At 57.4% G+C, this 14,696-nt stretch overlaps 1 protein-coding gene across 2 annotated transcripts in view; it reads left to right on the top strand.

Moving 5' to 3' along the window:
* Positions 1 to 14,537, top strand: part of TEX264 (testis expressed 264, ER-phagy receptor) — a 33,476-nt gene extending 18,939 nt beyond the window's left edge. Inside the window, exons 5-6 of one of the 2 annotated variants that reach the window (XM_045079381.1) lie at positions 7,589 to 7,757; positions 14,143 to 14,537. In XM_045079381.1, coding sequence (XP_044935316.1) covers positions 7,589 to 7,757; positions 14,143 to 14,537 — 564 coding nt within the window. Of the gene's footprint in view, positions 1 to 7,588; positions 7,758 to 11,033; positions 11,622 to 14,142 lie in introns of those variants that run through there. The other variant, XM_013049751.2, reaches the window with a different exon arrangement.
* The last annotated feature ends 159 nt before the right edge of the window (positions 14,538 to 14,696 follow it).

Genomic DNA, 14,696 nt, shown 5'->3' with positions numbered 1-14,696 from the left:
CTGGGCACAGGAAGCAGCTGTTGCAGGTGCCTTACTGGAGCTCCAGGGCCAGCTCACTTGCCAGTGCTGCCCCCTGCTAATTGGCCTGTCTCAGCTTAGTGAGGAGAGTACTCTCAGCGGTGCCAGGCCCTGGGGCTGAGTGATGGGCCTCCAGAATTCTTTCCTCGCCCATTTCCCCCCGCCACAGAAGTTAGCCATGCCCAGGGAGAGTGGGGTTGGAGGGAATGGATTCACCACGGAAAGCAAAGCCACCTTTGGAAGATGGTGGCATTTGGGCTCAGCCTTGAAGGAAGGGTAGCATTCTCCAGGTGAAAAGGCAGGTCAGGCAGAGTCACAGATTTGGGTGTGGTTTTTAGGTACCTTGTGGTACCACATCCACTGATGGTGGCTGAGCAATTGAATGACTGCTTCCAGGCTGGGCTTTGGAATAGGACTTTAGCATAGGGAGATGGGGAGGGAGAGCTGGAGGCCATGGAGCTGAGGCTCAGAATGACTCTCTACTCCCAGATGCTCTCAAGCCAAGAGAAGCCCCCCACCTTATCAGGGCTTGGCTTCCCTTACTCCCCTTAGGGGGCTGCCCCTGGATGCTGAGGTGGGGGAGTACCTACAGGAGGCCAGGTCTCTCACTGCCAGCCTAGGCCCTGCAACCTGTTCCTCAGTCTCTCTTGACTTCACCTCTCCCCACTCCCCTACCTCAGGACTAAAAACACAAAGCCAGCCTTTGCTGGGGCGGGCGTGGGAGCCACCACTCTTGAAATACCAGCTCAGATGTGGTAGCTTGGCAGCCCTGCAGGACCCTGGGGGCTGAGGCTTGCCTGGATGGTACTGTGGGGTGGGGCCGTCACGGATCCTGAGGGAGCCGTCTTCCCCAGGCAGATGGGAATTCCGAGGAAGGATTTTGTTGCTTTTCTCTGGGAAGCTTGGGATTCCAGGAACAAGGGAAGGGGGAGAGATTTTGAGGAGGGGTCTTTCCCTCCAGAGCAGAAAAACTCTGCGCTTTAGCAGAGGTGTCAGATCAGGAGAGGTTAGCTGTCTGGTTATACCAACAGGACACCTAAAGCTCCAGGAGTTGGGCTTTCCCCGGGGTAGGGTGTGGGGGGATGCTAAAGCAGAGGGCAGAAATCAGAGGTACCAGCTGGAGATGAGAAATTCAGGGCCGCCTTCTCCTCATCTACCTCCTCTCCTTCACCCTCTCCTCTCCATCCTTCTTTGCCCACCTGTCCTTCCCCTCTGGCACTTCCTGATGCCTCTGGCTCCCAGGTGCTAGGCTTCATGGTTCCATCTGCACTGAGCAGCGTTCCTGCTGTTGGATAATCAATCAGTAGCATTCTCGGCGGCCTGTGAACGGGACGGGGCTCAAGGTCCTTGACTGCACAGATGCTGCAGAGAATGGCTGGGTCTTGGAGAGGGGTGGGCTGTGGAGCCTGCCATGGTAGCAGCAGCATCTGGGAGTCTGTGGCTCCCCTCCCAGATCTGGAAGGGAGAGTGGGGGATCCCAGGCCTGAGCCCCCCAAGTCTCCCAGAGGGTACTCACCCTCAGTCTCCCTGTCCCTGGGTCCTGCTCCACAAGGGTCCAAGAAATCCAGAGTGGGACTGAGCTGGGGTTGGGCCCTAGCGAAGGGAAAGACTGGGCTTGGTGCGAGGTCGGGGGCTTCCGGGTCCAGATAGATACTAGGGTGCTTAAGGGCCTGAGTCCCCTGCATCTGCTTAGAGGGAATCACCCCCGCCCTGCTCCTCAGTGCCCCAGCCCACCCTGGTCTGATGGCTGCTGAGGCCCACTCTTGAGCTGCCCAGGAAACCAGGGCCTGGGTGCACAGGAATACGAGCAGAGGTGTAAATTGCATGGCAAGCTGTCAGCTCTGAGGTGAAAATGAAAAGTCTTGAGGCAGTGGTGCCAACAGGCACAGCGCCCTGCTTCCCCAGCCCATTCTCCCTCACACCTACCCCTTTTTGCCGTCTTCCCCAGCCTCCTGCCCAGGCTTGGCTCCTCTGCCATCCCCTCCCCTGCCATGGAGTGGGGGCCCTCCATATAGACCTGACCCCAAGAGGGCCCTCATCTGTTGCTTCTCTTACATTTTCTAACTGGCTTACTGGTACACAGAAAACTGGGCTGTGCTTGTTTGTTAATTTTGCGATCTTAACACTTGTGGTAATTTCTCCAATTGAATCCTTTTGGGTTTTTCAAGTATATAATTATCTTATCTTTCAGTGATGGTGTTTTTATTCACCTTTTCCAGTTTCTCACTTCTTTTGGGATCATCTGTTCCAATCTCTTTATTTTACAGTTGGGAATATTGAAACCCAAGGAGAAGCTACCTATTTGTCAGCGGCGAGGCTCTGGACTCCTGCCCGAGCTCTCTCTGCCACTTCTGCTCCCTCACTTCCCTCTGCGGCAGCCCCATCTCTCTCCTTGTCTCCTTTGCCCATCATTTTCGTAGCTCCGGGCCCTCCTCCCAGGAGGAGGGTGCTCACCAGCCCTTCTGCAGGCTCTCCCTGCTGGCACGGCAAGGCCCCCAGAGCCGTCTCCTGCTGTCACCTCCCACCCCACAGACAGGTTTAGGTTCTAGGCCAGAGGCTGTCTGGAGGCCCAGTGGGGATGAGAGGCAGCCAGAGAGAGGGAAGTTGACGGAAGTTCCTGGGCAGAATAATAACAGTGTGCCACATCCTAGCTGCAGTGGTGCCTGCTGTGCCTCCCCCATCACTTCGCACGTGCGATGCAGACCAGTTGCCTGAGGGGCCTCCAGGGTCTGAGCCCCCACTTGCAGGGAGCGCTGTGTGCGGGCGGGTGCACGTTGGTATGTGTGTAATTAAAAATGAGCACGCCTCGCTTCACCCAGTGAGGACACGCCACCACCTCGGGTGGGATGCAACAGCTGTTTGCGGGCTGTGTGGCAGCCCAGCTGTCCAGCCTGCAGTGGAGGGATGGCTAGGACCGGGCAGCCCAGGGTGAGCAGGGAGGCCCAGGGCCTTCCACGCCAGGAGGCAGGAGGTTAAGGGGCCATGATTACATAGAGAGGACAGAGAAGAACTCCTCTTTTTCTGGGGCTTAAGTGGAGTTGGGGGATGTAAGACCCAGTCCTTGGCCTGCTCCCATTGCCTCATCCTTTTGGGGATTGGAGGCCACCTGGCTCCGTGCAGACCCAGCCTCTGGGCAGCCTGGGAATACTTTCCACCTGGACCTGAACTTTTCTGCTCCACAGCCCCTCCCCACCCTTCGCCAAAGCCAGGGCATGGGTTGCTTCGTTCCCAGAAGGGCGTAGTTAAGGTCTTCTCTCTCCACCCTCCTCCCTTCCCCTGATGTAGTATGAACTCCCCGGGGCAGCACTGTGGGTGTTGTGGGGAAACCTTAGCCATCTGAGCCTCTGCAGGAGCTCTGAGCTGGGTGGGCCAAATCTGTGCCCCCCACCCAGGAATGAGTCCAGCCTGAGGTGCGAACAGAATGTGTGGTGTGTTCCCCAGATAGCTGAGGCAGCGGCACCATGGTGGCCTTTGTGTGCCGCTCATTCCCTTGTCTGCCCGCACCCCTGGCAGTGGAGGGGTAAGCCCCTGTCAGTGCAGCAGGGGTATTGGGGGAGGTGCTGCAGACTGAGGTCCCCTGGAAATCCCTGCATTGTGGGTGGTGTTCCAAGTCCCCATCTTGTTTCTGCTGTGGAGAGCAAAACTTGGAGATGTGTCTGAGGGATTAGAGCTCCTGTATCCCACTTCTAGCAGTCGCTGCTGGCACTAGCACGGTGACTTCTTCCTGTTAGGTGGGGAGCATTGTGGATGTCTGCATCTCTCCTTCCTTGGAGAGAGACCTTGTGGTCCCCTTGATTCTGTGCAAGAGTGAGTTGCTCTGGGTTGTGGCTTCATTAGATGGCCAGTAGCTTCAGTGGCCAGAGCAGGCTCCCCGTCCTGGTTATGCTTCCTGGAGCGTCTGGCTGTCTGGGCTGTGGGAGGGGGTATCCCCGGGGCTGGAAGGATGCCAGGCCCATCCACACCCCTTTCCCCAGCAGTACCAGTCCAGCGTGGCATTGACTTGGTGTCCTTGGCCCTTGGCAGTCTGTTCTCCAAGGGCTCCCTGGGGCTAGCTGAGGGAGAAGCAGCTGGTCTTGCCTTCCTCCAATGATTTTCCAATATTTATCAGCTCATCGACATGAGACACAGGCCACAGCTCCTGCTGTGTACCGAGGACCTGAGAACTGGCCCATGGTTGCCCTCTCTTTGCTTAGAGTCTGTACCTGGCTGGGAGGGAAAGGTCTTGTCCTATGCCTTGTCACTTAGGGACAGGGCTTATGGCTAGTCTTGTCCCTCTGCCCCTGCCCCAGTTCCAGTTGGGCTCTATTGCTCTGGGGCAGAACAGGGATGGTTGGGGGGCGATCTTGAGGAGAGGCTGCACAGACAGCTATAAACCCCTTTTTTGCCTGTGGGCCTAAGTTGGAGGTTTGCACTTCTGCCTTCTTCCTGCTCCTCTCCTTTGCCCCTGAGTCTGAATTTTGACAGGACCCGGCATGTGTTAAAATGATTCGAGGCTAAGCTGTCAATGAGATTTTTAATTAGCTCCATGCCTCCCTCCACTGGGGAGGGCCTGGGCCCCCAGGTGGTAGGGGTGGTAGGCTGGGTTTGGGTGGGAGGCTGCTTCTGCAGGGGCCTGGGGGCAGGCTTGGGCAGCTGGCACTCCCTGTGTGGGATGCTGCAAGGAGGGAGAGCTAGACAGGGAAGGAAGGGCTGTGTAGCCAGGCCAGTTTTCTCTCTCTCCTCTGTCTCCCCTGTTCCTCTGTTCTCCCCAATGGCTTTGAGATGAAGGCGACGGCAAGGATGGAGGATGCAGTTTCCATGGTAACGGGGCTGTCCACAGCCAGGCAACTTCAGAGCCGGGCTCTCCGGAGGGGGCAGCTGTGCAGAGCAGTGACAGAGCTGCCTCCCGCCTGCCAATGAGGGGGCTGGCAGAGCAGGTGGTAAGGGTGGTTGCCTGGTCCTGCCCACCCTGATGCCCAGCCTAGAGGAGAGAGGGAAAAGAGGACTACTCCCTCCTATTATCCTTGTTACTTCCAGAAGGGAAGCTTTAGGGAGGTGGCTTGACTGTTGATAAGGGTTGGGGTAGGGTTCCACTATCCCTGGAATTTCTTGGTGGTCACAGGTTCTGCTTCCTGGGAGCATCCCCAAAGCCAAATGTCTACGGCCCTTGAGAGACAGGCTACCAGGTTGATGACCACTTAGCAAATTTCCTCTGGACTGTTAAATGCCCAGAGAGGGCATGCGCGTGTTGGTGAAAGCCATGCCCTGATTAGGTTTGGGGGTATTTTTCTACCCTCTAGCTACTGGGGAAGGGCATGTACCTTCTCCCGGGAACCCCCTGACCCTGGGCTTGGTGACATGGCTCAGTTCACTGAGTGGAGCTCAGATTTCGCAGTTGCTCACTCCCAGGTGCTGGCAGTAGGGAAGCTCCAGAGCCTGGTAGCTCCTGCTTCCTGACATTGTGTTCTTGTTCAGCCTCCCAAGGACCAGGGACGGGTGAGTGTGTGGGCAGCTGGAGAAGCAGAGACAGCTGTCAGTGTGTGCGGAGATGGGAGGAGCTGGGCATGTGGATTTGTGAGGTGGGATGAAGAACACCCAGGTTGGCAAAAACAAAAACAAAAACAACAAAAAAAACACAACTGGCCTCAAAGTATTAAAAATAGGGGCACCTGGGTGGCTCAATGGATTGGGCCTCTGCCTTCGGTTCAGGTCGTGATCTCAGGGTCCTGGGATCGAGCCCTGCATCAGGCTCTCTGCTCAGCGGAGAGCCTGCCCCCCCCCCCACTGCCTCTCTGACTACTTGTGATCTCTCTATCAAATAAGTAAATAAAATCTTTTTTAAAATCTTTTTTTTTTTTAAGATTTTATTTATTTATTTGACAGAGAGAGATCACAAGTAGGCAGAGAGGCAGGCAGAGAGAGAGAGAGGAGGAAGCAGGCTCCCTGCCGAACAGAGAGCCCGATGCGGGACTCGATCCCAGGACCCTGAGATCATGACCTGAGCCGAAGGCAGCGGCTTAACCCACTGAGCCACCCAGGCGCCCCATAAAATCTTTTTTTAAAAAGTATTAAAAATAATGACTTTCCTTCACTGATCCTGGGATGTCAGGGTTGGGGTGTCCCTCTCTGTGTTTGAGCACATTGAGACTTCGGGTGAAGGGCCTTGCTTGGGTTACCCATGTGGTCAGGCTAGCTGAGCTGCAACCAGACTTTGGGCAGGCCACCCACCTCCCTTGTGAGCTCCTAGACATACCCTGTCCCCCAGTGGCTGCTGAACACCCTGACTCATAAACCTTCAGGCTCACCTTTCTTCTTGTCTTTGCTGGGGGGTTCATTTTATACCCTTCTCTGCTTTAATTGGAAGGGGTCCTCAGCTCTAATGTTGGGCAGGCAGGTGGACAAGTGGAGTCCTAGAGTGGCTTCTCCCTACCAGGTGCTAAGTCTTTCATTACTGCTAAGTGGAAGGCTCATTTCCGAGCTTGTGGTGAGCGCTGGGCGGGTGCTATAAATAGTTGTGTTGTGAAGGTTGGCGGCTGAGCAGCGACAGGGCAGGGGCCTCACAGTCATCCTAGTGGATAATTGAGCTCCATTGCAGGAAAGGGGGGCAGGCCGGGGAGCAGCATGCTCTTGACCCCTGTCCTGATTGTTCCTGCCTGCCTTGGTGCAGCTCTGGCATGTGTCTGTGTGCCATTCCATACACACTGGCAGAGGGACACCTCAGGCTCTGTGGCCAGGCAGAGGGGAGTGCCTGTCTCAGGACTCGGGGCCCTATAAACTGGTACTTCAGCCAGATGGGTAATGTCCAGTGCTAGTTCTGCTTGTCCTGCCTACCCCTCTAGCCTAGGATCTGCCTCTTCCTCCTTGGCCGAAAGTCTGGGCAGGTGCCAGAGGGCAGGGAACCAAGCACATGTGATAGTCTTGGAGGTTGGCTTAGACTTGAACTAGGAGAAAATGGGAGTGAAAGAAGGGTTTCGCTGGCCTGGAGCCCCTGTCCATGGTCCGTCAGTAATATGTCTGTGAGGGCAGGGGCCGGAGGCCTGAGGGTCAGGGGCCCTGACCTTTCCTGAGATATCGGGGTCAGTCAACATTGTCCAGGGTGGGGAGGAGGTCACAGCCAGGGGATGCTGAGATGGGAAGTTTAGCAGGTCAGAACTTGGCTTGGCTGGGCTTGGGTGCCTGGGGCCATAATCCCTGGAGTCCTTGTCCCTGGGCTAGTCGGAAGCTAAGCATCATGGCTACTTGAGACTAGTGCTTTCTGGAACAGCCTTTTGGTCAGACATATGGATAGGTTGGTTTAGTGGTGCCATGGGCAGTGCCAGGCCCCTGGATTCAAGTAGCACTTGTCCCAGGGTGTTGTCCCAAGGACTTCTGGGTCCTTAGATCATTGCTTCCTGGAGTTTGGGGCCCTGCCCTTAGGCTGCTCTGTCTGTGCCTCCCTCAGCAGGGGTTTGGTACTTGGGGGAGATCGAGGCAAGAGGCAGAGCCAGCCCTCTGGGAGGGAGTGAACAATAGATAGTTCCTAGGGCCTTTTAGGGGTGGGTGGGTCAGAAGACCTGTAGGGTTCATTTCACCTTCTGCCATTTCTGACAAGGAGCGGAAGCTGTGTGCCCACCCTCGGCTGGAGATCTACCAGCAAGACCAGATCTATTTCATGTGCCCACTGGCACGGCAGGGAGACTTCTATGTGCCTGAGGTGAAGGAGACAGAGCGGAAAAGCCGGGGGCCTGCAGAGGCCAGTGACACCCAGATGGATGGCACAGGTATGGAGGGGTGGGGCCCTGCGCAGAGGTGGAGGAAGGAGACCTGCCACCCCACAACCCACATGAGAATTGCCTATTTCTGGATACGTGGATCCATGCAGATTGGGTTCACACATGTTAGCCCTGGCAATACAGATACAAAGACCCTGCGGATGCAACGAGAAGTACCTTTGGAAACAGATGCTCCTGGGACCCCAGGGGATGGGGCTATTCAGGAAAGGTATCACTTGGGTGGGGCTCATCAGAAAATAAGATTGGCCCTGGATCTGGAAGGTAGAGAGGAGAGAACAGGGTGTTCCCAGTACAGAGCCCTACCCAGAGGCAGCTGCTTTCTCCCTGCTGAAGAACAACCAGAGAGCATGCCGAAGGGTGCCAGGAGATCAGCCCCTTGCCCCTTCCACCAGAGCTAGCCTTCGTCCTCCAGGTCCAGGCCAGCTGGTAATTTGCTGGCTTTCAACCCACCTCCCTGCCAGGCTGTCCCCAGGAGCAAGAGGGCCTGCTAGTAACATCCCAAGGGGCCCAGCCCTAGTCCGTGGTGATGGAGGCCCATCACCTGTGGGAGTGGCACACCCCCCCAGTGGATAGCTGGGAGGAGAGCGGCTATCCCTCCTTCTTTGGGAGACTTCCTCTGTCCAGCCAATCTTCAATAACCAAGGTCATCCTAGAAAGGCATATGTTGTGGCGGGGGGTAAGGGTACTGAGAGGCAGTCACCACTCCCTAGAGGCCGTGTCCAACACAGTTAACTTCATCTGCTGTTTAATTACCTCCGTGGGGCACTGTTCCCACCCGCCTGGTAATGCCCGGCAGACATTCTTCAGTGCGCCTACTGTGAGCACAAGACATGGCACAAGGTCAGCAGGCCCAGGCAGTCTCTAGGGCAGGAAGGGGGAGTGTCTTGACCTTCTTTCGACCTCCCTCTGCTATCTACACTCCCGTCCTCAGCCCACCCACCCCCCCAGCTTTCTCCCAAACACTGCCTGCCAGGGGTATTGAAGAACTGCTTGGCACCCGCTACAGCTGGCTGCAGCGTAGCTCCCACGCCCCCAGTGCCTTGGCCTGTCTTCCCCACTAGCCTGCCCACCCACTCCCTGCTGGGCAGGGGGGTCGTGGAGTCTGCCCACCTCTGACAGCATCTGCCCTGACACCCAGGGCGGACTCTGAGTATGTGCCTGCCAGGTGCATGCCATTTGCACAGCAGTGTGTGCGGGGTGCCTGGCTGCCCAGGGCTTGGCCTGCCCCTGACTGCCTCCCCACTGGGGCCCCCGCTTGGGCTAGGAGGTGAAAGGGGGTGATTAGCTGCCTTATGCCTGTTATTACATTGATGTATTATTTAGCTCCAGAGAGGCAATGAATATTTGATCTCCTTGCACTGGCTGTGGGCAGTTGGGGGAGGGAGGGACAGGGGTGAAGGTGGCAGCTTCATTCTCTGCCCCGGCAGCCCTAGAGACATAGGTTCTGCTCTTCCTTGCCTGGACTTTTCTGTCCTGGGAGAGGGGCCTAAGACTCTGGAAGTTCTTCTGGTGCAGACCATGGTGGGGCTGGAGGGATGCCACTTCCTTGCCTTGGACTCATTTGCCAGAAGTGTCCACATATCCCCCCAGGGGCTGGCCTCATCTGAGCATCCTGGGCCCCAACCTAAAGGGCCACCCCTGGACTCCATCCTCTGACCGTTCCTAGCCCAGGAGCTGGGACAGGGAGGAGTCAGCCTCCTGGCAAGCAGGTCCCAAGAGAGCCATTGGGTAGGTGGGCTGGTGGAACATGACAGTTTAATGGGGCCTGGGAGCCCCATTTCATTTGCTTCTTTCAGGCCTGCAGCCTCTGGAGCACTGATTATCCCCACTGAAGGAGTGAATAAGGGGCTGGAGTCATGCCCTAAAGTTAGAAGGAACCACCCATAACTCAGGATATAGCCCAAGCTCACTCTTAGCTGCCTCTATTCTGGGAACCATGACTGGGGCCCCAGCAAGAAGAGGGCCCTGGGCCAGCAGGCTAGCACTTCCAGAGCCTACCTCACCTCTGCCAGTAGGCCCAAGGGATATCTTCTTAGGGCCAAGGGAACTGAAGGAGCAGACCCCCAAATCCCCCCACCCTTATTTTAGTCCCCATCTGAGGCACAGTGGAAGTTCCAGGTCAAGTCCAAAAGCCAAGCAGTTCCCAGCTGCTCCTGGCTCAGGCTTGCATCACCATGGAGACAGGATCTGGGGAAATTGGCCCACCCCTCACCTCTGTGATGTTTGACAGCTGCCCCTCTCCCTCTCACACAGAAGGGGGTGCATATCAGCCTTCTCTCAATCTGGATTCCTACACGGGGGCCTGAGCTCTTTGTCCCTTCCTTTCCCTACTCCCCTCCCCCAACTGTTGTTAGTACCTCTGATCTGTGGACGTGAGTTGAGGCGTTGCTCCTGAACAGGGCAAATGAAGTGTCTTCTTGCCTGGAGGATGTGTTAGGGGTGGGAGGAACATACTGGGAGGGATATGGACCCTCAGCCCTGTCTCAGGGCTCTCCAGCTGCCAGCACAGTGCTCTCATGGTCACCTTCTGCTGCTTTGTGGCTCAGGAACCACCAGTAATGGTTGGGGATAATTAAGGCTCCTCTCGGGTGGCCCATCCATAGGGGATGAAAGCCCTTAAAATGCTTTATCCTGGTATCCCCCTTCCTTGCAACTGGTTTCTCTGGACTTCTCTATCCCACTTCTCTCTGCCCTCGTTGCTTCCTCAAACTAGGGCTCAGTGGGGCCAGAGGCTGAGGCCAGCTGCCTTCCTGGATGTGGCTGTCCTTGGAGAGCCCTGCATGGGGGATGGGGCAAGAGAGTAGGCCTTCTGGTCCATTCTCCCATCCTCATGCCTTATGGGCACGCTAGCCTTGGACAAACCTTTCTCCAAGCCTGAAATGGGATGTGGAGGAGGGGACATTACTTGAATCTCTTTGTTCTACCCTTAGCTCTCCACCTCAGGGCTGAGTGGTCCTTAATGGACTCTTGGGGGATTGGGGGGGCAGCAGGCTTTGTGGGAGCACAGGGACTTGTGAGGCTAATTCAAGGGGAGGGAGAGGAGTGCACAGCAGGCTGTCCTCTCTCCCTCCATCCCTCCCTTTGCCCTGTCAGTGCAGCTCTGGCCAGGGCAGAGGGCAGAGGGCAGCTGGAATGAGCCTCTTGAGGTAGGGCCCACTTTATTACTCATGAGCACACTGTGCATGCTGGTTCCCGAGCAAGTTCCTCTCCCCGGAGGAGGGGATGGGGGTCCTAGCTCACGTGTGCTCCCTCTTCTTGGCTCAGGAGCTGATACGACGAGTGACACAAGTTCTGTGAGCCTGGAGGTGGGTCCTGGCAGCCGGGAGACTTCAGCTGCCACACTGTCCCCTGGGGTGAGCAGCCGTGGCTGGGACGACGGTGACACCCGCAGTGAGCACAGCTATAGCGAGTCAGGCGCCAGTGGCTCATCCTTTGAGGAGCTGGACCTGGAAGGCGAGGGACCCCTGGGAGAGCCAAGGCTGAGCCCTGAGGCTGAGCCCCTGGGGACTTCCAAGTGGCCACGGGAACCTAGTACTCCTGAGAAGGGTGAGGAGTAACCCTAGGCCTGCATCCTCCTGGGGTGCATTTGCTAAGGAACTGAGCAGACTCTCCGGCCCTCTTCCTCCTTCACCTCTCAGGCCCAGGCTGGGGCCAGGGGTCCCAGGTGGGACCTGATTTCCACTGCCCCAGGCTCTCGCTAAGCCTTCTTACTGCCCTCTCGGCTCCCAGGGCTAAAGGAGCCAAGGACTGTGTTCTGCACCCAGACCCCGGGGCTCCTGCCCCTCTGACGTGTTTTTTCAGATTCACTTTAGAGCTTCCAGGACTCAGAATAAAGCAGATGGTTTTCTCGTTTCCCCTGGACCTGGGCTGTGCATTTGTGTGTGTGTGTATGTTCACCTCGAGGAGCCCTGTGCAGATAGACTGGGAGTGGGCAGGAGCACCCCAGCCCAAGGAGAGGAGGAAGTGTGGCAAGGGACTCTGGGCTGAGAGGAGGAAAGGGGTATTGAAGGCCCCCCACTCCCGGCTTTGTGGCCCTGGGTAACAGCTGTTCCTTCATTGCAGCAGCCCCAGAGGCTCCCCCAGGCTGCTGGGAAACAGGCAGAGCAGATCAGGGGAAGTGAGAACCAAGCATGGGGGGTGCCCTTCAGGGCTTGGGAGTAGGGAGCTCACAGAGCCTGCCTTTGCTTCCAAGAGATGCCTTATTGTCTGTATTTCGAGTGTGTCTGCACTCATGCTGGTGTCTGCTCAGCAGGTGAGGCCATCCCCACTGTGCCTGCCCATGTCTATGTACCTGTGTGTATACATGCACACGGGCCTTTGGTTCTGTGTGTGTAACCATGGCTGCGTCTGCTTGCAGTGGCCCTGGCAAGCTGTGCCCCAGCAGGCATTAGGATGTGCTTGGGGCTGGGTGTGGCTGCGTTCGTGTGGACGGCTGAGTGGTGATGTGCCCGGAATGCTGCTAACTGTGTGGGCCCCTGCTACCAGGGCTGCAAGAGACTGGCTGGCCAGGAGTGTTGCTCTGGGGGCTGTGTCCATACGCAGCTATCTGGGTGTAGCTATGTGTCTGTGTACAGTTGTACTACTCTGTGTTCATGTGTAAGGCCGTGTGCTTTTCTGTGTGTCCACATGTAAAGCTGTAGGTCAGTTCAGCTGTGTGTGTGAGTTTAGCTATCTGTGTGTAGACATGTCCATATGTATGGCTCTGTGTACGGGACTGTGTGTCCATGAATACAGTTGTGTGTCTGCATGTAAATTTATGTGTTACTGCTGCGTCTGTGTGCACAGCTATGTGTGAGGTTGCAAGTACTTCTGTGTGTGTGGCCGTGTGCATACGCACAGCTCTGTAAGGCTGGGTGTCTTTGTGCACACAGTTGGGAGTGGTGGCCACATGTCTGGGGGCAGGTCCGGGTGCTGCAACAGGGCTGCTTAGTCCCTTGCTGTGGTCTGCAGAGTGCGCCTCTGGAACTGGTGCTGGTCTAAAGCCCTGAGGTCTTCTGTGAGGCTACCTCAGTGAGAGGGCTGGGGTTGCTGTGCGGCTCCTCTTCCCTCAGCACCCTGCTGCTACCAGCCTCTCTGTTCCAAGGGCCCAGCTCCTCACTCACCGACACCAGGCAGCAGTTGCTTTGAACTAGCCAGAGCTGGAAGACAGTGTATCTGTCACCAGCCTTGTCTGACAACCCTGAACCCTCATCCTGCTGTCACCTCACCTCGCATTAGCAGTGGGGTTTGGGTTTGTTTGGTTTTGGTGTATTTGTCTGTTTCACAGCTGTGCTTTTCCCAGCACAGTGGGGCATTGGGTTTCTGTGTCCAGGGACAAAGCCGGTCCTTCCTTGGTGATACCTTTCCCCCCTAACTGTGACACGCATATGTAGATGTATGTGCCAGAGGGACCTGGGCTTGGATGTGCTCATTAGCATGTGTCTGCGCTAGCTTTGCCTCTAGTGACACCTGTGGAAGAAAGGGCAGTGCCTGGGAGCATAGGCAGGGATGTTGTGCGCCTTGGCACCTAGTGTGTGTGCAGGCTCTGGGGCTAAACCCAGGTACAGGCCCCTCTCCAGACCCTTCAGCACAAGCGGATGCTGGTGTATCCACCACCTTCTACCCAGGGGTGTCCTCCATTCTGCTGCAGGAGGGAAGAAGAGTCAAGAGCATCTTCTCAGAGCTGTCCTCCCTCTGCTTGGGCTCCAGCTCCCATTCCCTCCTACGCATCAGCCAGTTTCAGGAGCCTCTTCTCCATTCCCCTGCCCTCCCAGATCCCCCTGCCAGCCCCACCACGTTCCCTTAGGGTTGACCCTAGCCCCTGGCCCTGCAGCATCCCCCATACTCTCCAGGTTGATCTATCTTTGCCATAAATGCCCTTTGTATGTGAGGGTGGGGATTAGTGAGGTTGGTGGGAGAGGAGGTCAGGGCTGGGTGTGTGTGTGTTGGGGGGGTTGGGTAGCAGCTTTAAAGGTCATCTGCAGGAAGAGGAGGCCCCATCCTCCTCTGACCACCCACCCCCCATCTCTTCCTCCTAGTGTGACTCAGGCCCCGCTCTCACATGGGGCCAAAGACACATGCCCCCACCCCAAGCCTGGCATGTGGACTGAGCTGCAGTCTGTGGATTGAGAGAATGGATGTGAGGACAGGGACAGACTTGTCGCAGCAGGCTAAGCTACCTATCTCCCACATGCCCCCTTCCCCAGCTCCCAGTGGCACCTTGCAACCCTAAGGCTAGCCCCTCTGCTCTCAAAGATGGGAGCCCATAACACTGCGTGCACCTCCTGGGGCTCAGTGACCTTCGTAGCCCCGTGTCCCGTGCCCGCTGCTCTGTGGGCTGCATGCGTTCTGACCGAGGGGTGGAGGGGGCTGATAGGCACCTGCTCCTGCGCAGAGCGGGAGTGCCGGAGGATTCAGCACCACGCGGTGGACAGCTCCGGGACGGAAGCCCCGCGAAGACCCAGGAGCCGGAGGCACAGGGCAAGGAGCGGTGCAGGAGTCTGGAGGGAGGCGGAGGCCCGGTTGGGAGCGGGAGATCCGGAGTGGGGAGGAACGGGGGAGGGGCTGGGGGCGGGCCGGGGCCAGGGGCGGGGCGGGCCGCGATTGAAAGCGGCCGGGCGAGCGGGCGGGCGGAGAGCGCAGAGCTGCCGAGCGAGGGAGCAAGCCAGCGAGCGAGAGCTGGAACCCTGCGCCCCCGGCTCCTCTCCGTTTCTCTCCGCGCCGGAGTCGGGCACGCCAGGTAGGGTAAGCCCGTGGTGCCGCGGCCGTAGCCAACCTTATCGATCCTGACCCCATGTCCCGGAGACCCGCAGGGCCCTCGAGTTCTGGGGCTCCCGGGCCGGGGCGTCCAGACAGTGCTGCCGGGAGCTCCTGGAAGCGGGAAGACTGCCCCAGGCATCCCGCCTTTCTTCCCCAGAGAACGCACACCCTGCATCACGTTCTTTCGTT

This window comes from Mustela putorius, unplaced genomic scaffold (assembly GCF_011764305.1).
Source record: "Mustela putorius furo isolate JIRA1106 unplaced genomic scaffold, ASM1176430v1.1 tig00000095_pilon_pilon_pilon, whole genome shotgun sequence".
Lineage (NCBI taxonomy): Eukaryota > Metazoa > Chordata > Mammalia > Carnivora > Mustelidae > Mustela > Mustela putorius.
The sequence above is the reverse complement of the archived record's forward strand: the minus strand, read 5'-3'. Positions and strand labels throughout refer to the sequence as shown.